This window comes from Rhopilema esculentum, chromosome 21 (genome assembly GCF_057945365.1).
Source record: "Rhopilema esculentum isolate cy_ngs chromosome 21, ASM5794536v1, whole genome shotgun sequence".
Lineage (NCBI taxonomy): Eukaryota > Metazoa > Cnidaria > Scyphozoa > Rhizostomeae > Rhizostomatidae > Rhopilema > Rhopilema esculentum.
In genome coordinates, this window is record NC_142835.1 from 8,527,626 (window position 1) to 8,550,708 (window position 23,083).

Here is a 23,083-nt window from a genome sequence, read left to right on the forward strand (position 1 = left end):
TAAAGTAAATTAGGGGCTGGGCATTTTTGGAGGTAGGTCTCTGGTGGGAAATAGGTGATGTTTCAGTGCAGATATTTTAGACACCGTTTGTGTTTCTGCTTAGGGCTCCGAGATTTGTACGAAACAAATACTTTAGAAACTAAGTTTGAAAAATCTTCTAGGTTAAAGAACGTAAATTTTTTTCCCGGGCAAAAGTATGGGGGTAGGTTTTTCTCCACAGCAACTGTGTTTTGGTTTGAAACATTCAAAAATCAAGCTGGAAATGGAGGCCGGTGATTGGCTAATAACATTTTGTAAACAAACCCGTTGATTGGTTTAGAACAAAATGTGCTCTTGTTAAACGAGGCTATTGCCTCGAGCGCGCGATTCTCCTTGAAAAAGCCTGCCACTTCTGTTCTGTCTGATTCTGATAAACAATTGTGATTATTCTCGAAGACGAGAAAAAGCCAAAAGGGGGCTATCTGCTAGCATCATTAATATTTTCTTGGCTTTATCGTCATCAAGGCCCTCGAATTCCCCTTCGTCGCTGCTTGAAGAGCTAGCATTGATCTGTCCTTCTTTGTAGATATCTGAACGTTCATCGTAAGTGAGGTCGAATTGACTGAAACTTTCCATCTTCAAATTATTCGAAACAAAAAAACAGAAATCCGAAGATATCACGTAACAAAATAAACACAACTTTGGCGGGCAAAATTCAGATATTGCATATTGCGCATGCGTTGATTCACAAAAGTCGAGCAGAATGTCGAGAGCCTGGCCAAACGCACTCGACAACCTTCAACAAGCACCTGAAACAATAGAAATGTCGAGCGTTACCACTCGACAATTTTGAACTTGTTCAAATTTGTCTCGACAACGCTCGACAAGGCTCAACAACACTCGACAAGGTGGCTAAACGTTGTCGAGTGAAATGTCGAGAGCGTTTGGCCGGGGCTTAATACTTTTGTCACGTAAGTGAGAAAGGTTCCAAATGCTACTTTGCTTTCATTTAATTTTTTAGAAATTCGAAGAGGATTTTCCTTGCTCTGAGCATTGATGACAATTTAAATGTTTGATAATCAGTTTGCTAGTCATCTCTTTCCTTTGATAAATAAATATCATTCTTATAAGAGATTTAGCATTAACAGCATGAATGTCCCGTTAGAAATGAAAATATGAAGTATGATTAATATTGAGATTTGGGGGCAAAAGACATACACAATTTGTTTGATGTTTTTTTAGTGTTTTAAAAAATGTTTTTTGCCTTGCCAAATTATGGGTATAGTTTTCATTATGTCTGCAGAATTATAGAATTATAGGTCACATTTTCTCAATCATGTGCGGAACAATGGGTCCAAATTTTGAACAAAAATTGCACGTCCCCGTCCAAAACTAGGTTTAGCTACCAACGAGTGAAGTACGTATCTTTCACGACATTTCAAGGTTCTATATTTGTTGTTAATGTTATCAAAACAAATCAAATACGTGTCTTATACACAATGCATCTAAATCTCGGTTTCGAGTTAGATTTGTCAATTTTTAGCTTCGTTTTATCCAAAAAATTGTTCAATTGGAATCTTCATCTTGAAATTTGTGCGTGCGGAAGGTGTTGTTTGGACAATCAGAGCGTGAAAAACGACGTTTTCAAAATTTAGCTTTTCCTCTTTAACAAGAGTTCTGGAATTTGCTGCTGCAGTGGAACAATTTTCAATATAGGCTAACCTAAAAATGATGATTTCAATTCTGAAGTGTACATACAACAAGAAAGTCGAAATTTTGACGGTATCTCCTTGAAAAGCAGCCAGTTCTCAGAGAAACTAATACAAAGCTGTATGATATTTTGAAAATTGAAATAGATTTGAATTATTACCTAATAATAATCAAATTTTATTAGTTAACGTGTTAGTTAGTCAGTAATAGGCTGTATTTATTGATCACAAGAGATATCGAATTGTGTTGCCTACCTATGGATTGAGTCGCCATGGTAACAGCGAAACCTCAGAAAAAGCAGCGACAAACAAATTCGATTTTTATATAAAATTTCACTATCAACATACCCAGGTCATTATTACTTATCGCTAGTGCTTCAGGCATAAGATTCAGTTATTTTTGAGCGAAAAGTTGCCAATTTTCTGCTTAATAAACAATCAACAAACGGTTGCTAACTAACGGAACGCAGAGGCGTTGAGAAACATTATCTATAGGCTCTGTGGGATCATAGTATTATGTGAAGTATTGAAATAGCATTTCAACCAATGAGATATCAAAAAGACAAAGACACAGCTAACTCAAGCCGGGATATTTGCCTCGGATTCCCAATGGGGACAGGGTATCCAAATCCAAGTGATCGGTTGCTTTCTCGTTACACAAGTAAAACGTAAAAGGAGTAAGAATTTTATTTTGAAAGAACAGAATAAATTGCGAATATTCCAAAGTTAAATTAACTTTATCTCTATGGACAGAAGCCGATGATTGAGGTATCAGAGAAGTTACTGAACCAGTCAGAAGGCATTTCTGATTTCTCCTAATGGCCGGATTGTTGTCATTTGGCCTAAAAATCTTATCGTTCAACATACTAATACTTGCGTTCTCTCTTGTCATTTTTCACGGAGAAGCAGGTTTGTACCCTGAATTTTGAACCAATCTGAATAGCTCAGTAATTTTATTTGGCCTAGTAATCTCATGAAATTTTATGACACGATTTGTTAAACAATTTCTCCACATCTTTAAAGTTTGTTTGCATTTCACATTATTTTCCATTGACCGCCAAGACTGATACGAACCATGATGTTAAGCTAAATATAATTAGTTTCAACCAATAAAGTGCAATATAGGCAATGAAATATCCAGCAAAATTCAACATCACTTTAGCCATCCTAGTGGACTTATACTGAATGTAAGCTGTTTGCAGGTTCTAGCTAATTGCGGTTTGCAGTAGGCCCTTTCATTTTTGTGTCTAGGTCCTCCTCAGTTTTGAACAATAGATTACCTCCCTTCTTTTTATATTTAAAATTTGACGAAAAGGAATAATAGACATTAATAATATAAAGCTGAGTAAAAGTAACTAGAACACATTTTTTAGGTACCCTGGGTTTAAAAGAAAGGGTTGAAATATTTTTATGCTAGTTAGGTCCTTTAATTAATTGTAACTTGAGCTTTTTTGAAAAATAGAATAAGAGTATAAGAAGAACGAAATTAGCTAAAAAAGGAAAAAAATTTTTTGCTAGTCACTTACTTTCAACTCAGAGACTATTCAGTAGTACTGAATCATGCTGAACACTAAATACTATTCAGGAAGTTGAAACTTGGCATGTTTCAGTTTTCTATTATTATTTTAGTTTCTTTAAATAAAAGAAATGTCTATTTTTGATTGTATTGCTATTCCTTATCATGCATCTTTTTTGAGAACCTTTAATTACAATGTGCATGTTAATGTTTTTTATAAAGCTTTCCAAAATTGTATACTTTATTTTCCTCTATATTTACAATTTTGGCAAAGCTTCGATAAAAACTTTTAAAATTTGGAAAAATACTTTTGATTTTTTGAAATATATACCAAAACTCAAGTAAAATTTATCTTTATTTTATTCCTATTTTCGTGCATTTTTTGGTCAGAATATAGTTATTATGATATGGAAATTATTTGCACAATACCAACAATTAAAAACTGGGTTAATATTCATAAAGAGAACCAAAATGCAAATATTGACAAATTGCATAATGAACAATGTAGCATGATGTGATCTAACTTCCAATGAACCCCTTTTATTGAGTCCAAAAAGCTCAAATGATTTCTAAATGTAATTTTGGGTCTTTAGAATTCATAAAACCTTTAAACTTCACAAAATAGTAAACCCAGTGGTTAAGATCATTAACTGCAGACCCCAAAGTCAGTGGTATGAGTCTCTGACATGACCAAAACTTTATCATGACCAAACTTTCTCTTGGAGTCAGAAGAGTCACCAGCTCTCTGTAATTCCAGGAGTAGGAATCGCATGGTGTTGTTACATTGAGTGGAAGGACCAGGACAGTGTTTTATAAGCATTTACAGTGTGTCTTAAAACTATTAGGTAGCAAAGAATATAATACAATACAATACAATACAAATACAAATACAAATACGAATACAATTTATATGCAGAACTTTAGTCTTGTTGTGATTGATCAGAATGAAATATTATCTGTATCAACAAAAAAATGCCATTTAACCAAGTACAGTTACCCAAGTTAGTAATTATTTATGAACAAAAGGTACATGATGTCAAATAATGATTTTGTATTTACCCCTTTTATTCACAGAATCAGTTGTGTTTGATTGTGACCTGAACTGTACCTGCTCTAAGGCCAATTGTACTGCTGGTCAGTACTGGGCTAATTGTTCAATAGGATGTCTTCAATGCCCATCTGGACACTAGTAAGTAAATGTAGCTGTTTCAAAATTTTCAAAGCTTTTTTGAAGCTTAAAAGCTTTTTATTTGTTTTAATATTTTTTACATTAAAAATTTTAAAGTAAAAACTGTTTTTGATGATCAGCATAGTGAACTACCCAATGAAAGATCAACTCATTTATTTCTCATTTATGTATTTCTGAAGAGGGTCACTCAAACTCTAAAAATTTATGTTACCAGACCTTTCCCTGGGACGCTGGCAAAATAAATTTGCGAGGACTTTTCCACCCGCACATTTTTTCAAACCAACATTCTCATTTAATCCGTGCCGTTTAGCTTCCCAATGTTTGTACTACTTACCACTAAATATCAGGGGGTTAGTAAATAAAGAAAAAGAGGTTTTACATGTGTTTATCAAATGGCGTTATAGATAGGAGATTTTCGTTTCCTTTTATAGCATATGTTAACAAACTATTGTATTATCTGCTAATACTTGCAATAGAATAGGAATTGTGTTCACAGGAAAGGAACACCATAAAGCGTGATTGATGCTACAAATAATGAGAGTGAGAAACGTTACACCATACTGTCAAATATGAAACAATTCCTTTTCAAGTCACAACATATAAACACAACATTTGACCTTCAAAACTTAGCAAAACTGTGCCATATTCCAAAAAAGTTATTTTCCTTATTTGTCTGGTCTTAAGGAATGGTAATACTAAATTTAAAGGTATAAGTACACACAGAAAAGCCTTCTTAAGGTAAATAGTATTTAAAGAATTGGCAAAGTAATGTATTTTTGCCTTTGTAATTACTCAAATATAAAATAAAGTAACAAAAGTTCAGCAAGGGCTAAATAGCCCACACAGCCAAATTGGCAAAGGGCTTTTTATAGCCCGCATTGTTTTTCCCAGAGAGGCCTGTACTACCATATTATCAAATTCATTTGTTGCTTTGCCTTCTGTGTCTTCATAATATGAAAATAGGTTGCTACAGTGTTTAGCATGTCATGATTACTTTACACCTGCAATGGCATGCAGTACAAACTGAAAAACTTTTTTTCTGACATTTTTCATTTCTGTTATCAAGAAATATTAGGTGCTGGTTTTAAGGATACAATTGTTTTCTATACTAAACAGAAACCAAGGAAATTGACAGAGTATCTCTAATTGTTTTTCTATAATGATGGTTAAACTTGGATAAAAAATTTCCAGCAAGTAATTATTGAATTGTTTTGCAACCATTTGAAGAATTTTCTGATGTTCATAGACCCTACTTTCTGTTGAAATATTGCCATTCAACATCTTTGACTGATGTTTCAATGCTAAGGTAGCTGGTATCATTGCAGTTATTCATAAAAAATATTCTACCATGGAAACTGACAGAACTTCAAATTTGACAATTTTAACTCCCTTATAAAATATCGAATTTTTGAATTTTTAAATCTATTGATCTGCAGTTGATTCTACTTATCTGTTTATTAATTTGAAATATATGGTATTGTAGCTGTGCAGGTGGAAGTGATGCAACAGTTCCTTGTGTCGCTGGTACATATAGTGCTAATGCTGGCCAGAATAGTTCATCTTCCTGCAAGGTAATCTTAATCATACATGCAAACAGTAATAGTATCTCTAGTTGGTTGATATTTTGTGCTTTGTAATGATTTATCAGCTTTGTTGTAAGCTATTCAATTATTATTGATTTTGAAGAGGCTTGTTCTAATTGATTTTATACAATATAGCTAATGAAAACTGGGCCAGTAACATTAGGGACAGACACTTGGTCAAATATTAGGGGCAAGCCTATTGTTTTGATAAGATGATGTCATATTTTCCCATTGTTTCAGAACAAAAGAAAATTTTCTTCCAGAATATTAAGGGACCACCCCCCTCGTCCCAGGTTCCCACCACTGAGTAACATGATTGTTGATGATGCCAAACATCTAGGGGGCTTAATATGGATCTTTCTTGGATAATATGGCCTCTAGTTAGTAGAGAGTGCAGGAAAAATACCGACCCGAGCGAGGCTTGAACTCACGACCCTTGACTTTGTACGTCAAGTGCTCTACCGCTGAGCTATCGGGTTGTGCTTTCAAGCCAACACCCAAGGCCAAGTCATTCACCCCTACTAATTATCTTTCAAAATTATGTTGCCTTCAAATGGCTTCTAGTCTATATTTTGCCACTAAGTGATTATTTGTTTTTTATAATACACATCCTTAGTCTTCTAAAATTCTATAGTCACAATTATTGTTGTTAGGCCTGTCAAAGTGGCTACTATAGTGGCAGTGGTTTTGCATCTTGCTCACCCTGCCCTGCTGGACAGCACTGCTCTGCAACAGCTGTTCTTGGAAGCTGTTCCTTTGGCCAATATTCCTTGTTAGGAAATGGATCTTGCCAAACATGCCCCTCAGGCTATGTTTGTTCAAGTGCTGCACAGGCACCACAGGTAAGAAGTTTTTGTTATAGGATGCCCCATCTTTGTGATATTTTCTTTACAATATCTAAGGTATATTCATATTCTTTCATTGAAGATAGCTTTAAGGCTGAAAAAACGGTCCTTTTTTACGTCTGTTTTCACCTAAAGGATGAAAAAACTGATTATGTTAATTGGAAAAAAGGACCATCAGTCATCATTTCTCTTTTACCAATTTGAGTTGGACGTGTTAAACTCTTCCAGCGAAAAAGGATAAGTTTTTTTGTCTTTTTGACAAGGCACTAAAATCTTTTGTCTCAAATGTCTCTATGTTACGTCATGGCATCTGCTTCAGGGTCAAACAGCGCTACAAGCTTGATACATTATGGTATAGACAAGACACCACAGTGCCTGGCTGGAAAGTTCTTCAGATTTCAGGGCTCATTCTTAAAAGCCTTTTCATATTCGACACAATTCTTCAAATGGCATTCATTCAGCAAAGTTGCGGAAACCTCTAACTGTGGAGCCATGGTTTTCCCCCAAATTGCTTTAATTTTACCTTTTTTCGCTTGGCAATAAGTGTAAGTAACAAACAGGCAGCAGCTATTTTCTTTGTCGGCCCAACCATGATGAAAAGAGTGAAAGGGAAAAGGGCTCCTTTTTAATGGATATGTGTAAACAGCTGACCGCCATCCATTTTTCATCCTTTAGGTGAAAAATGGACGTAAAGAAGGACTGTGTTGTTCAGTTCAGCATATGTGTAGTTTAGTATTTACAAGTCTGTTTGAAATAACAAAAAAGGCTTGATTCATGTAGATAGAAAACGCTAATTTTCTCACTTTGATACTTTAACTTTTTAACAGGAAAGCAATCACTGATATAAGATTTTAACTGTATTTTGTTGAGCAATAACAGGACTTTCCCGGAAAGATTCTAGATGGGGCAGGCATAATGTAATTCAGCTTTTAATGTTTTGTTTGTGCCTTTTGGAAAAAAATCTTGACAAAAGTTTAGAGCTTTACGGAAATACCCAAGCCTCTAAACTACTAAATACCATATGGCACCATATGGACATTATCAACACTCATTTAAAACATCCAATTTTCACTTAGCATATATTGTAATTTTTAGTATTACAGTTGATCCCTAAGCTTATTTATTGTGATTTTAATAACATCCCTTTGTTATGCAGCTTTGTCCTGGTGGAACTATTCCAAACACAACAACACACACATGCACTGAATGTGCAGCTGGTACTTATTCAATAAATGGGACAACTGTTTGTAGTTCCTGTCCAAATGGTACATACAGCTCAGCTGGGTCATCCTCTTGCACTAACTGTCCAGCAGGCCATAGGTATATATATATTCAGTAGTTTGGTTTGAAGACATCAGAGAGAAGAGGAAACCTAGGACTACTTTTAGACAATAGTTCTTAAAATAGTTGAAGAACTCCAATGATCAACTTAATCTCTGAGATGGTAACTTGCACAAGAGGTATACTGGTAACTGGTAACTGGTAAACCTTGGTTTCCCTGTTTTGAATCTAGATGTAGATTGTATTTTAACGCTACTTTTACCAAATGCCAATGTTCCTAATCCTATTGAAATGGTAGGAGCCATCACTCTACAACACATATTTTTCTTTGTAAATTTTTATAGCATTTTTAAAGAAATTGTGAAAGTCCGTGAAATCATTTGCAAGAGTTTTTTGCTTTTCCAATGCTTTTTCCAATGGTTTTGTTCAAATTTAGCAGGTCATAGTTTTGAGAAAGGTGAAAATTTTCTAAAATACAAATTTTATACAAACTAGTTCATAAGTGAAAGATATATATGAAAGGAATCTACAACACTTGATTTATCTGGAAGACAAAAGTAGATCATTTGCACAAAATATTTTTGTAAGGTGCTGGTGTTATCAATTTTTTCTCTTGGAATCTGATACATTTGTTTCTTACCTGCCAAGTATCTAACCACATGAATAATTTTTTGCAGCTGTGGAAGTAAAACATCTCCAGTGCCTTGCAGTCCTGGAACATACCCTTCTGGTGACAAAATGTCCTGTTTGCCATGCCCTGCAGGTTTCTATTGTCCAACAGGTCAGCTGGCAATTGTATGTCCAAATGGCACATACCAACCCGAGACACAGAAAACAAACTGTAGTATGTGTCCAGCTGGGAAAATGTGTACTGGTAAAAATGTGCCTGCCACTGATTGCTTGAATGGGACCTACAGCATCCTTGGCTCTTATGAATGCCTTAACTGCCCTTCAGGTCACCAGTAAGTAGAAATTCATTGTTGATGTAGGCTGCAATGGTCATCAGGAAGATGACTCTCCTGGTTCCACATTGCCCTTTTTCAGATTTGTTTGCTTGATTTCAAATGCATACACAGCAGCACTGCTCTATAGGCATAGCTTCTCAGAGTCCTGGAAAGCTACTTTGGAATGCTAGGTAGACAAAAATACAAATGCAAATACAAAAATATAATTGTGTATCTATATTATCTACACAATAAATAGCTGCCTCTAATTGTATAGAAAATATAGGCCTATGCATTTATGATCAAAAGAGGATAAAGACTCTTTTGCTCAGTAGATTTTCAAATAGTATTTCCATGGTTAAAAGTTCATAACAATCAGGAAGGATTCTCCAAAATGCATCAAATTCTGTACTGTTGATCTATCATTGTCTTGCTTTTCCACCAAGCTTATCTTCCCTTCATTAGCACTTTTCTACACAGTGGTTGTGCAATTCTCCTTTAGTTGGCAACATGACTGTGCCACTTTTATAAACCTGTTCAAAACAGCTTCAATTGGATGCAACCGTGTTTGAATTACTTCTCATTTGACAACGAGAAGTATTTTGACAAAATTTTGCGCAATCAAAATTAATTCATACTCCTTTGATCAGTCCAGTTATTTAGGTAGAAATTTTGCTGTTCCTTTGAAAAGAAAGTTCTAGCCGATAGTGCTGAATAAAGTTGAAGATATATCCTTGCCTATTTCATAGCTTCCCCTTTTATATCGTTTGGCTATTTGTTAATAGCCAGACAAATGAAAATTCATGTTAACCTTGTACCAAAATATAATTTGGCTCAGTGTTAAGCATTTGGCCATTATGCTTGAAATTATTTGTAGAAGTCGCTGAATATGATTAAGACAGCAAATATTGTAGATTTTCTTTATCTTCAGACGCTACCCAAAGCGTTGTCTCGTTACAAAAAGGTTATGGGTATCGTAAACATACGATATGCCCGTTCATGATAAGGTGATGCACTTAGTAGATGCACTGATCATGCACCCTAATGCATATGACTATTCCAAAGCGCTTGTCATCAAATGTACTTTTATGCCCATAGCTGCCTTGATAAGTCGAATGCAGTCCCATGTACGGCAGGGACATACGTGTCTGGCAGTAAAATGTCGTGTGAGCCATGTCTCATCGGACATTACTGCCCAACTGATAAACTAGAGGCATCCGTTTTATGTACGAACGGAACGTATCAAAATGAAACGGGGCAGACATCTTGCAATGACTGCCCAGCTGGAAAAGGTTGCTCCTCCACGTCCATTACGAGTGATTGTCCCAATGGAACGTACAGTGCTTTGGGTGTGTCTGAGTGTTTAGTTTGTCCAAGTGGTCACAGGTAAATGTCATTTTCTCTCTGTTTTGTTTATGCACACGCCTGACACTGTATTTTTTGTCGTATTTGCTGTTTCAAATTGTTTGTTATTTGTATGTTTAATTTTTAAGAATATTTAACACAGAAATGACTATAAAGTAAAGTACCATTGTTTGTTTTTTGAAGCAAACTAATGGCTTGAATTAAACTAAATTTAGATATTTAATCGTTACTGTACCATTGTTTCTAGGATTAAAATCTAACCTACATTTTTAAAAATAATTTTCTGTTTTTGTGTCATATACTTTCCCTTATTTTAAATCATCTTGACTCACTGTACAATAGCTGCTACCTTTAGTGAATGAAAGAGAAAAGCGTGATGAACTGCCTCTCAAAAGAAATCATGGCTGTACAGAGCTGTGTTTCGAATAAGATATATACGTGGCTTCGTTAAATTGAAAGAAATGGGTGTTGTAAAGATGCGATCTGCCCATTTTTGTTAAGATTTTGCACTCGCTAGATGCACTGATCATGCACCCTAATGCAATGTGACCATTCTAAAACGCTTGTCATCAAATGTACTTTTATGCCCATAGCTGCCCTGATAAGTCGAATGCAGTCCCATGTACGGCAGGGACATACGTGTCTGGCAGTAAAATGTCGTGTGAGCCATGTCTCATCGGACATTACTGCCCAACTGATGAACTAGAGGCATCCGTTTTATGTACGAACGGAACGTATCAAAATGAAACGGGGCAGACATCTTGCAATGACTGCCCAGCTGGAAAAGGTTGCTCCTCCACGTCCATTACGAGTGATTGTCCCAATGGAACGTACAGTGCGTTGGGTGTGTCTGAGTGTTTAGTTTGTCCAAGTGGTCACAGGTAAATGTCATTTTCTCTCTGTTTTGTTTATGCACACGCCTGACACTGTATTTTTTGTCGTATTTGCTGTTTCAAATTGTTGTTATTTGTATGTTTAATTTTTAAGAATATTTAACACAGAAATGACTATAAAGTAAAGTACCATTGTTTGTTTGTGAAGCAAACTAATGGCTTGAATTAAACTAAATTCAGATATTTAATCGTCACTGTACCATTTTTTCTAGGATAAAGATCTAACCTACATTTTAACAAATAATTTTCTGTTTTTGTGTCATATACTTTCCCTTATTTTACATCATCTTGACTCACTGTACAATAGCTGCTTCCTTTAGTGAATGAAAGAGAAAAGTGTGATGAACTGCCTCTCAAAAGAAATGATGGCGGTACAGAGCTGTGTTTCGAATAAGATATATACGTGGCTTCGTTAAATTGAAAGAAATGGGTGTTGTAAAGATGCGATCTGCCCATTTTTGTTAAGATTTTGCACTCGCTAGATGCACTGATCATGCACCCTAATGCAATGTGACCATTCTAAAACGCTTGTCATCAAATGTACTTTTATACCCATAGCTGCCCTGATAAGTCGAGTGCAGTCCCATGTACAGCAGGGACATACGTGTCTGGCAGTAAAATGTCGTGTGAGCCATGTCTCATCGGACATTACTGCCCAACTGATAAACTAGAGGCATCCGTTTTATGTACGAACGGAACATATCAAAATGAAACGGGGCAGACATCTTGCAATGACTGCCCAGCTGGAAAAGGTTGCTCCTCCACGTCCATTACGAGTGATTGTCCCAATGGAACGTACAGTGCCTTGGGTGTTTTTGAGTGTTTAGTTTGTCCAAGTGGTCACAGGTAAATTTCATTTTCTCTCTGTTTTGTTTATGCACACGCCTGGCACTGTATTTTTTGTCGTATTTGCTGTTTCAAATTGTTGTTATTTGTATGTTTAATTTTTAAGAATATTTAACACAGAAATGACTATAAAGTAAAGTACCATTGTTTGTTTGTGAAGCAAACTAATGGCTTGAATTAAACTAAATTTAGATATTTAATCGTTACTGTATCATTGTTTCTAGGATTAATATCTAACCTACATTTTAACAAATAATTTTCTGTTTTTGTGTCATATACTTTCCCTTATTTTGCATCATCTTGACTCACTGTACAATAGCTGCTTCCTTTAGTGAATGAAAGAAAAAAGCGTGATGAACTGCCTCTCAAAAGAAATCATGGCTGTACAGAGCTGTGTTTCGAATAAGATATATACGTGGCTTCGTTAAATTGAAAGAAATGGGTATTGAAAGATGCGATCTGTCCATTTATGTTTAGATTTTGCACTCACTAGATGCACTGATCATGCACCCTAATGCAATGTGACCATTCTAAAACGCTTGTCATCAAATGTACTTTTATGCCCATAGCTGCCCTGATAAGTCGAATGCAGTCCCATGTACGGCAGGGACATACGTGTCTGGCAGTAAAATGTCGTGTGAGCCATGTCTCATCGGACATTACTGCCCAACTGATAAACTAGAGGCATCCGTTTTATGTACGAACGGAACATATCAAAATGAAACGGGGCAGACATCTTGCAATGACTGCCCAGCTGGAAAAGGTTGCTCCTCCACGTCCATTACGAGTGATTGTCCCAATGGAACGTACAGTGCGTTGGGTGTGTCTGAGTGTTTAGTTTGTCCAAGTGGTCACAGGTAAATGTCATTTTCTCTCTGTTTTGTTGATGTACACGCCTGGCACTGTATTTTTTGTCGTATTTGCTGTTTCAAATTGATTATAATTTGCATAAATCTACGCCCGAATTTCTTTAGGACATGTTTTCAGATACTCTGTAAACTACACAAAGTCACATTTACAGTTTTCTGTCTTGTTATATCGTAAAATTTGTCATAGAACCTAGGCCTGCATTTTCGTTTTTCTTGTTGGTCCTATGTGTCATTCACTCCCCATTCCTCATACCAAATTCCTTGTATACAAACGTTATCGCTTCTAAGATGTAAGTATATGCACTGTGTATCCAAGACTGTTTGTTGGGAACGTATCAAGGTACTAGCTGCCCAAATTGCAGTCAAATGTGAACTGCTCACGGGAACAATTTGTATTGTGGTTTGGCTTTTTTATTGATATTTGATTGTTCAACAATTTGAAGGAGTTTTAAAATAAAATTGAGTCTCTTCTTTGATGTCTTTTGAACTTTTAACTAATTTGTTTCCTTCTTGTTTTTGTTGTTAGTTAAAATTTTTTATGTTCCTGAAAAAAGAGACTTGTTTTATGGTCCTGAAAGTATTTTCTCGAGATGTTCTTGTTATTTGTTTTTTTTTCACTTTCACTTTACATGTTCAATAACATCTTGAAAATCACTTTCTCTTGGATATGTTTACTTAGTCATAAGCTAGTTTCTCACCTTTGGCAACCATCAAGCTCTTAGCATTAGCAAATCGTAAAGTAATGGCTCACTCGATTATGCCGCACTTTGCTGCAGCTTCATTTATAAAATTCATGAAAAATACCTGTGAAGCTCACTGAGCCACTGTTAAAATAAGATCATTGTTAGGACTAATGTATTATTGTCAAATACTATTGATGATAGCATGGAGATTTAGCTATACAAATTTGGCATGCAGGGGATATCCATAGATTTTAATTTTAGGCAAGACTCTTACATTCTTATTCTGCAACGGAACCTCGTCAAACCTATTACCCCTCCCGACCAGTGCAATGTCTCTTTATCTGTTACGATAATTTTGTTATTTGTTCTGTGCAAATGTATGATTTTTTTCATGCTTTAGTTGTCCAGAAGCATCGTCCACCGTGCCTTGCCTTGTTGGTAACTATGTGTCCGGAGATAAATTGTCATGTGAACCTTGTCCAGCCGGGAGCTATTGTCCCGAAAACCTGTTAGATTCACCCATTGTTTGTACCAATGGTAGTTATCAGAATGAAACCGGCCAGGCATCTTGCAATCCATGCCCGGCTGGACAGAGTTGTCTGTCTGTATTTTCGTCACCAGTCAACTGTCCAGATAGAACTTATAGTGATGTTGGTGTATCTCAATGTATTCCATGTCCTTCAGGCTACAGGTAGGACTTTTGTCACTTCTTCATTTTCATGTTGTCTCGTAACCCCATTGCTTTTGTTTAGTGCCATCTTCTTCGATAGGTAGACATAGATCTCTTTAGGTTTGTCATGTATTCTGTTTGTAGAGTCAATGCCAAAGTAATGCATTTACTACTGTCATAGTACCTATATTTAAAAGAATTGCGGCAGCTCAAAATTCATTATATGTACCCAGTCGCTGATGCAATTTCATTTCATGATTCTAGTATAAAACAGTTGTATTTGATAAAGTACAAGATAAATACTCCTGAGAGAAAATTAGATTATTGCAACAGTGTTATGTTTAATGCTTATGTCTTTGAATTGTAAACATCCCATTCATGCCCATAGAAATAACGCAGGCATCAGCCTTTCTAGCTGCCGTTATGGTTTCGCAAATCTCTACAACAGAAACCTTGCCTTTTATCGTACTTAGCTAGTCATGTTTTGTACTGGAATTTGTTTAAGCGTAAACCTTGAAGTATTTCTTGCCATGTTAAATTTTGCCATGTGTAATTTGGTTATTGTCTTTGCTCCCATGTATCGTCATTACATATGTTTGTGGTTGTTAAAGTGTATTGTAAAATACATTCTCTCGATGTAGCTGTCCCGGTAAGGCCTCTGCAGTTGGATGCACCAAAGGAAACTACGCTGCTCCCGATAAATTATCATGCCTGCCTTGCCCTGCTGGGAATCAATGCCCTTTTGATTACCTCGACTCCCCCGTTGTTTGCGCTAATGGCACATACCAAAATGAGACTGGCAAGGAAGCTTGTCTCGAATGCCCAGCTGGGAAAAAATGCATGTCTTTGTCAGGAATACCAGTTGATTGTAGCAACGGGACGTACAGTCTTTTAGGAGAGACCGATTGTTCCATTTGCCCTAGTGGACACAGGTGAGAGAAATGGTCTATCCTAGATGTCATGGCTGCAACTGACATCCTAGATATAATTGCTTTGCTGGAAAAGCCGTTTTTAAAGGAAATGATGTTCTGACTTTTTGAACACCAACTCTGCAAAATTTCAGCGTGTTACACTTTGATTTTAAGACGTTCTATCATTTGTCGTTTTTTGTGTCATTTTTTGTGCCATATGACGTAACGTACGTTTTTATAAGCATTTCATTGTTCAATGTATTTGTCCAGTTCAAAAAAAGAATCATATTTTTCTTTTCAATCGGTATCCCAGTCCTGTCACCAAACTTTGACAGAAAGCCTTTTTGGACAGTTTTTCTATACGGTCTTCAGTACTTTTAGGCCATCATCTACTTCTCTTATCAAAATATTGTTTAAATGAAATTCAATGGATAATTTATTAATTTAAAGTTTATGCATTGTAGAATTTAGCTAGCACTTTGTTGCCCTGCATAGTACTGTACACCAACCATCATTGTAAGAAATTCAACGCAAATGTACTGACATGCTTTGTGCATGCAGTAGTGATCTCCCTGTTAGAATGCTGGCGCTGTCAGTATAGTTTTGAGCCTCGGCTTGTGAAAAGTCTCTGTGAAACCTTTCTTTCAGTTTTTTGCTCTTTATTGCTTTCCTAGAGAATAAAATTTACAAATAGCGGATATTATCCGTCTACCTTCAAATTTTCCTGCGTTCAACGACTGTAAATGTATTATATGTATTTTTAGTTGTGCAGACAAAACATCGTCAGTTCCATGTACCATGGGTAACTATGCATCCTCTGATAAACTGTCCTGCAAGACCTGCCCAAAGGGTTACAGGTGCCCAACAAATGAGATGGCAGCGCCACTACCTTGCTCAAATGGAACGTACCAAAACGAAACCGGGAAGACAGTGTGCCACAATTGCCCTGGGGGCTTTTCATGTATCAGAGCGGAAGATACTCCGGTTCAATGTAGTCTTGCAGAATACAGTCCAGTCGGAACTAGTCCGTGCATCGAATGCCCTCCGGGACACAGGTTTGTTATTTCAATTTCGAGCTCAAGGTATTCGGCTTCCTGAAGCCTACCATTATATCCTTTACTAGTTTGGTAAGTGGATGAGAGGAAGAAACGTGAAGCTTATTCAAATCTTATATCTGCCCACACAGGAGCAGCTGCACCCTTTGAAATCTTGATGTTAGTACGTTAATTAAATTTTTTCCTAGTTAAAAGATTTTACATTTTTGGCTGCCGATTTCAATATCACATGAAAGTCTGCCTAATCTTAAAAAGGAAACATTGATAAAGCATTATAATATTTTTTAGATTTTTGTGAGCCTTGTGGTTGTCTTTCCTGCTTAGGAAAGCTTAGAAAAAGCAACGAGTTTCATATGTTCAAGACGACTGCTGGAAATGTCGGAAATTGAAAGTCAATTGTAGTAGCTAATTAAAATTTTGCACAGGTTGTTATCTCCTGTACAAGAAAGAATAAGTCGTTTACTTTGTCCTCGTAAGCTATTTAATCGATAAGATGGAATCGCCAACCGGTTAGATGATAGATTAATATTATCTAGCAGCGGCAGTTTTTCAGACTAATTTGGCCAATTAATATCAATGGTAGTTTTTTGTAACAGATAGAACTTTAGCTTTTTTGCTACAGTGAAGTTCAGTTCTCATTGCAAATTCTAATACATACATACATACATACTGTATGATTGATTGTGCTCAGCTGAATCTTGCTCTCTATCCTGTGTTCAATTGTAACTCTCTTATGTTTTAGTTGCTTATTTGGAGACACCCCTTTTCCTTGCCCTGTAACGACTTATTCAGCAACTGGGCAGATGGAATGTGAACCATGTCCACAAGGACATAGGTGCCCCTTTAACATGCTTCCGGCGCCTATTGCCTGTACCAACGGAACGTATCAAACTGCTAATGCACAAGTTGTTTGTCTAGACTGCCCTGCGGGGTATTCGTGTATTAAACCAGAGGATGAGCCAGTCGAGTGTAGCCTTGGTACCTACAGCTTTGTTGGTGTCAGTGTATGCATCCGGTGTCAGCCAGGCCACAGGTTAGCCAGGGTAGTTAGCATTGTAGCACCAAGTCTCCTCTGTGGTTCATCCGTGTTTGGCCCCTGTTAAGGCTATCATACCTTTTAAAGTCAACTGGGGAATCCTTTTAACTTTCACCCAAACTTTGCATGAGCAGGAAACATCTCCTGTTTCCTTTACAATGTATCGTAAATTACAGAACCGTATAACTAAGATAAGTCTCCCTCTTTTGCTTCGAAATTTGGTGTTTTTATACCCCAAATCTCAGAACGCTTCTTATATCCCAACTGCTTACGTTTAGCTAAGCAGTAGCTGAACAAAAATCAACTCTTCACTTTTCTTATTTCAATACACGGATAAACCACAATGCGGCTTGAAGCTCATAGACAGATGTCGATGTAGTTAGTTGGTAGCTCCAGCTTGTAGTATAGTTCAGCTTTCTTATTTTAGACTTCAGTTGCAGTTTAATAGGCATCATTATACGTTTTCTATCCAGTTTTAGCAAGATTAAGGCCGAATTTCAAAACCTAACTAGAAAAAGATAAGTTCGCTTCCCAAAAGAAACTTTTTCAAGATTTCGTGTGGGGCCTAAGAAGCTACTCCTCTTTCCTTTGTTGAATTTCTTCTCATTAGGTTATTGTTTGGTTGTTTTGGTATTATTGTAATTAAGCAACAGTTAAGACATGATTTCTCTTTGGTCGCAGATCTTTCTATCCCTTTGGTCGCAGAGGATTTTTGCTGTAAATAGTCCATCCTGCATTTCACATTCGTGTCTATAGATATTATAGCATTTTATGCTACTTGTCATTCTCAACATGCTTTTCGTTGTTTCATCATAATTTCATTTAATAATAACTCAAGTGTTCTTCAAAATAAACTTTTATAAAATCTTTTTAGCTGTGAAAACCGAACAGTTCTGACTCCATGTCTAAAAGGATATTATTCAGCAAATGACAGACTCTCGTGTTTGCCATGTGAGAAAGGATTCTACTGCCCAGTTGACAAGATGGACCAAGGAATTGCCTGTAGTAATGGAACATATCAAGATCAGACTGGACAGCAAGCGTGCATCACCTGCCTTGGTGGCCACGAGTGCCCGTCCGTTGCTGCCACCCCAGTGCCGTGCAGTAACGGTACTTACTCTCTCCTTGGTGATGTAGACTGCCAGACGTGTCCTGCCGGATACAGGTGATTCTAATAGTCCTTTTTTCGTCGTTTTGACTACTTCTCAATTCGAATGCCGCAGAGGCAATGTCACTGTTGTGATCAAGAGATCCTACCATTGAATTTGTTTTTAGTTACCATTGAATCTTAAAGAAAATAAGTTTTTAGCTTTTACTATAAATTAGTCTAGATTATTACAATTCTTAAACGCATTCCTTCACATATTGTCGTTTTTTTATCGGAACGGTTTATATGTTGCTCCATAGTCATGTAAAATGTTCATTTCATTTGGAATCCCTTCATTTTTGTCTCACAGTTGTGCCAACAAATCTGCTTCTCCTGTCCCTTGCGGCCTTGGATCTTATTCTCCTGCTGGAAGTGCTCAATGTTCAGATTGCTCTGCCGGACAATATTGTCCAACCACGACTGCTGCAGCCCCCATCGCATGTCCATCTGGGTATTACAACATACTTACAAAGCAATCATCATGCATAATATGTCCAAGAGGTTTGTTATTATATTCCTTTGTGAATTTTGGAAGCACTTATAGAATGCATGTTTAGAAGACCACATGAAATTTCTGCCATTTTGATGCTTCTTTTCAAAAACTTTACGTAATCAAATCAACCGATGCTTAATCTAGCAATTTTTTGAAAGCATGTTTTGAAGCTGAAGACATTTTGTCTTATTTGATATATATTTCTGTTAATTCTGCTTTTTGAAGATGTATATTTTTGCAATGTCCAGGTAGTAAATGTCCTTACGGAAACCAAAGCCCAGAGCAATGCCCTCCTGGTTATCACATTGATGCAACAGGCCAAACAAAATGTGCCAAGGTGAGGTTGCGTTGTTAATCGTAAATCACGTAGAGCCTTTATTTCTAGTCAGATTTTTGTCTTGCCACATTGATTTAGGTAATGGTAAACATTCAAAAATGAAGAATTTTGATGCAGAATCAAAATGTTGTGTTTTTGATTTGGTTTTGTGGAGATATAACCCACGAGGATCGCCAATCATAGAATCTTATGTCAAGGAATCGTCAACTGCCTGAAATTTAGTGAAATGAAGATCATTTTTCTGTTTTTATTGTCTGACGTTTATAATCTGAAGAGTGTCGGACGAAAGTGCTTTAGTGTACTATGTTTCCGGTATTTCGTTCATTCTTCCAATCTGCTTTTAAGAAGTTGCATTGATTTTATTGGCATTTTGTTAATATTTTTTATTGTTTCAGTGTTCTAGTGGGTATTACACATTAGCAAATGGAACTATCAATTGCCAAGCTTGTCCGGCCGGAAGCAAATGTCCATTGACCGACCAAGCCCCTATTGTGTGTGGTGCAAACGAGGTTTGTACACTACATATGCCTTATATGATTTCAATTATTTGATTAAAGGAAGAACTGTTTCTTTTATAAAATCAAGTATTACTTTCTATTTTCATAAATGGGCTTGTAGAATTCATTATAACCTTTATTATTTGATTTTTAATATGTTTTTTATTCCACTCTTTTTTGTTTTAAGACTGTTATCTTGCTCAGTGCAAAACGCAACCTGTTTTTGAAAAATACAGTTCTCCTCAACTTCAATCATTATTTCTTTATTCTTTTTCTATTTTATTTATAGACATTTATATAATATTATATAGTGGTATATAAAGTATACAAATATATATGTAGTTTCTGTTTGTTTTGTTAGTTTAGTTGTGTAACTGACAATATTTGCTTCTACTTAATTCCTTTTGGTATTACTATGGAATCATTCTTTTCGTTTCAACAACATGAATAATTTCCCTTGTTCTTCTTTAATCCAAGTATTCTCTTGGCGGAGCTGCCAGCTGTACCCTTTGTCCAACAGGAATGATCTGCTCAGATCCAACCAAGCCTCCCACTCCATGTGCTGTGAGTATATATCTAACTTTCCAGTCTCCAGTTTGATAACAAATCAAGTTTGATATGTTAGATGTTGAATCGCATTCTTTGATTTGTAAGAGATAGTAAAAAGAAAATTTCAAGTGACAGAAAAAATTATAGCACAATTTTAATATAACTAACTATGTTCAATTTTATTTCGTTTCATTTTTTATTGCTTTATTTGTATCGAAGTCTTTGTTGTACTGAAGAATATATTTTGAAAAATAACTATCGAAAATCCAAATAAGAACAAGTTCTATGCTTTATTTTGACGTGACCAAAAGTCTACATAGGTTTATTCTGTAAAAGTAGTCATATATGTGATTCTGAGAGCAAGTCAACGTGAGCATGTTTTTCTGACAATAGGGTTTTGTCAATGTTCTGAAAGCACCGTCTTAAAAAATCATTGCTAGTATTTGCAATATTCTTATGAATGAATCTATACCAGTTTTTGTGTTGTGAAAAAGCAAATGCTTTTATTTTAGACTGGTGAGTTTTCAAATGGAACATCATGCGTCCCTTGTTACAAAGGGCACTACTGTCCTTCGTCTGCTTCTAACCCAATGCCTTGCCCAGCTGGTACATTTGCTACTGCAACCGGATCAGTATTCTGTCAACTATGTCCTGCTGGTTTCTCGTGCCTCAATGCGTCGCTGGCACCTGTTGCTTGTGATGCGGGATTTTACACCCCTGCCGGACAAGTTATATGTCAGGTATGCTTCTGCCTGCTTATAATATTTGATAATAGTTATAGTAACTATAACGCTATGATATTTTGTCATGAATAAATTCAAATAACCTCAATGTGAATTGTAGCATCCGATTTATTACCTATATCTATTTGGATACTAGGATATCATTAAGATTATTTCTTGTATTCGGGATTTGTTGAGTATATTTGTTTTATTGTTGTTGATTAAGCCCCATTTTGATATCAAGCTGTGATTGTAAAAAGTTCTCTTGTAATAATTTGAGATCCTTCCTGAAATATTTCTTCAAATTTTGTAGTAAGCTTTCCAGATTTGCGTGGAAAGCTTTTTGTACCCTAGGAATTTACTTTCAATCTTTTTACACTATCTGTGCTGGTAGATTCCGTCGAATGTATTTCACTCCAAAACTCATTTTTAGCATGCCCATTCTAGTATTTCGTCCTTCACTTACAAATGTATACTGATTGGAATGCATTTGAAAATAATTTTGATTTCTACAAAACTCTTGACTAATGAAACATATTCACGTAAGATATGCAATTGATTTAGAGTAATGTTCTGTTTCAATTCAATGCTCTTTTCTTTCTATCTACCCGTCCCAGCCCAAAGAATCATATATGTTTTTCTGGGGATATAAGAATAATTGAATACGAATCCTACTAAATTTCCTTTCTATTTTATCCAAAAGCCTTGTACCCTGGGAACATTCAGCTCAGGAGCTTCTGCGAGTTGTACCCCGTGCTGGAGTGGATACAAATGCAGTAATGGAACCACACCAGTCAAATGTCCTGCCGGTAAATACAGCCCTGAAGCTAAAGAGAGGTGCCTTGATTGTCCTACAGGTAAGCTTCTGAATGATTCCTTGGCTAACAGCTTAATGATACTCTACTTTTCAAGCTCGTTTTGCTGATGTAGGGTTTCAATAAGAAATTTAGTTCTTCAAAAAAGTATTTTTCTTCTTTGTAGCAAGAACTGTTTAATCCTAATCTTATTTTTAGAAGTTTTCCGTAACTCTATGCTCTTTCGTTTCTACTCTTTTGGTTTCTCATCTCCCATTAATTTTTTTTATTTCCCCTCATTCTCTGCTTTTACTACCTTCCTCGGAGATTGTAGTTTTGTTTGTGTCAGAACATTATGCAGCAATTTCGTAATCGTTGATTCTTATCTTCTCCAATTAATTTTCCAAAAACATTTTCGTATATGCAATTTGTATTATATTTTATTTCTCGCATGGACGACCGACATTTCTGTATGCCTTTACGATCTAAGTAGGTTTACTTTTGCTTATGTGAAGTAAAGTTTTTATATAATTTGTCGTCTATCCTAAGGCTACTATTCTGGAAGCGGTGCTGCATATTGTAGTCCGTGTCCGGTCGGTTCTACCTGCAATGACCCGTCTACTTCACCCGTACCATGTACAGCAGGACATTTCTGGACTAAAAGCACAAGCGGAGTAAGTTCAATATCTCACTCAAATCTCTTTCTTAAGAATTTGAATATATTTCCTTTGCTTTTGTACACGTTTACGCGTTCGTTATTTTTTATTTTTGATAACTTGCCTTTTCTATTTATCAAACCTTTATTTGTTTTCAGGTTCCTGCTTGCATTCCATGCCCAAAAGGGTACTACTGCCCCTCAATTCTATCAACCCCACTACCATGCGGAAATGGGACATATTCCCTTGGCTCTAACTCTAGTTGCTCAAGTTGCCCGGCAGGCCAGTCGTGTTTGGATCCTTCGCTAGCGCCCGTCAACTGCCCGTCAGGAACCTACAGTACTCTTGTAAGTATCATTTTCTTTTACCAGCATTAGCTCATTTTAATCATTACTGCTAATAAAATTCCTTTACGAGTAAAGAATAGTTTACCATGTCCACTTCACCATGTAACATCAAGATTTGACAGTCTATAGGCTTCAAAGCAACTATCGAGGGAGTGTCAGACTTGGAT

The 23,083-nt window shown here is 36.2% G+C and overlaps 1 protein-coding gene across 6 annotated transcripts in view; it reads left to right on the forward strand.

The window, feature by feature from the left end:
• The first annotated feature begins 2,283 nt into the window (after positions 1 to 2,283).
• Positions 2,284 to 23,083, forward strand: part of LOC135684814 (uncharacterized) — a 73,175-nt gene continuing 52,375 nt past the window's right edge. The window contains exons 1-22 of one of the 6 annotated variants that reach the window (XM_089115078.1): positions 2,284 to 2,597; positions 4,279 to 4,393; positions 5,877 to 5,964; positions 6,630 to 6,818; positions 7,978 to 8,141; positions 8,780 to 9,064; positions 10,145 to 10,432; positions 11,005 to 11,292; positions 11,863 to 12,150; positions 12,720 to 13,007; positions 14,103 to 14,393; positions 15,014 to 15,304; positions 16,048 to 16,338; positions 18,249 to 18,539; positions 18,832 to 19,022; positions 19,263 to 19,351; positions 19,747 to 19,860; positions 20,326 to 20,412; positions 20,910 to 21,137; positions 21,823 to 21,976; positions 22,463 to 22,587; positions 22,728 to 22,916. In XM_089115078.1, the coding sequence (XP_088971204.1) occupies positions 2,507 to 2,597; positions 4,279 to 4,393; positions 5,877 to 5,964; positions 6,630 to 6,818; positions 7,978 to 8,141; positions 8,780 to 9,064; positions 10,145 to 10,432; positions 11,005 to 11,292; positions 11,863 to 12,150; positions 12,720 to 13,007; positions 14,103 to 14,393; positions 15,014 to 15,304; positions 16,048 to 16,338; positions 18,249 to 18,539; positions 18,832 to 19,022; positions 19,263 to 19,351; positions 19,747 to 19,860; positions 20,326 to 20,412; positions 20,910 to 21,137; positions 21,823 to 21,976; positions 22,463 to 22,587; positions 22,728 to 22,916 (4,425 nt within the window). In that variant the 5' untranslated portion in view covers positions 2,284 to 2,506. The remainder of the gene's footprint in view (positions 2,598 to 4,278; positions 4,394 to 5,876; positions 5,965 to 6,629; positions 6,819 to 7,977; positions 8,142 to 8,779; positions 9,065 to 10,144; positions 10,433 to 11,004; positions 11,293 to 11,862; positions 12,151 to 12,719; positions 13,008 to 14,102; positions 14,394 to 15,013; positions 15,305 to 16,047; positions 16,339 to 18,248; positions 18,540 to 18,831; positions 19,023 to 19,262; positions 19,352 to 19,746; positions 19,861 to 20,325; positions 20,413 to 20,909; positions 21,138 to 21,822; positions 21,977 to 22,462; positions 22,588 to 22,727; positions 22,917 to 23,083) is intronic. The other 5 variants (XM_089115079.1, XM_089115080.1, XM_089115081.1 and 2 more) reach the window with 5 other exon arrangements.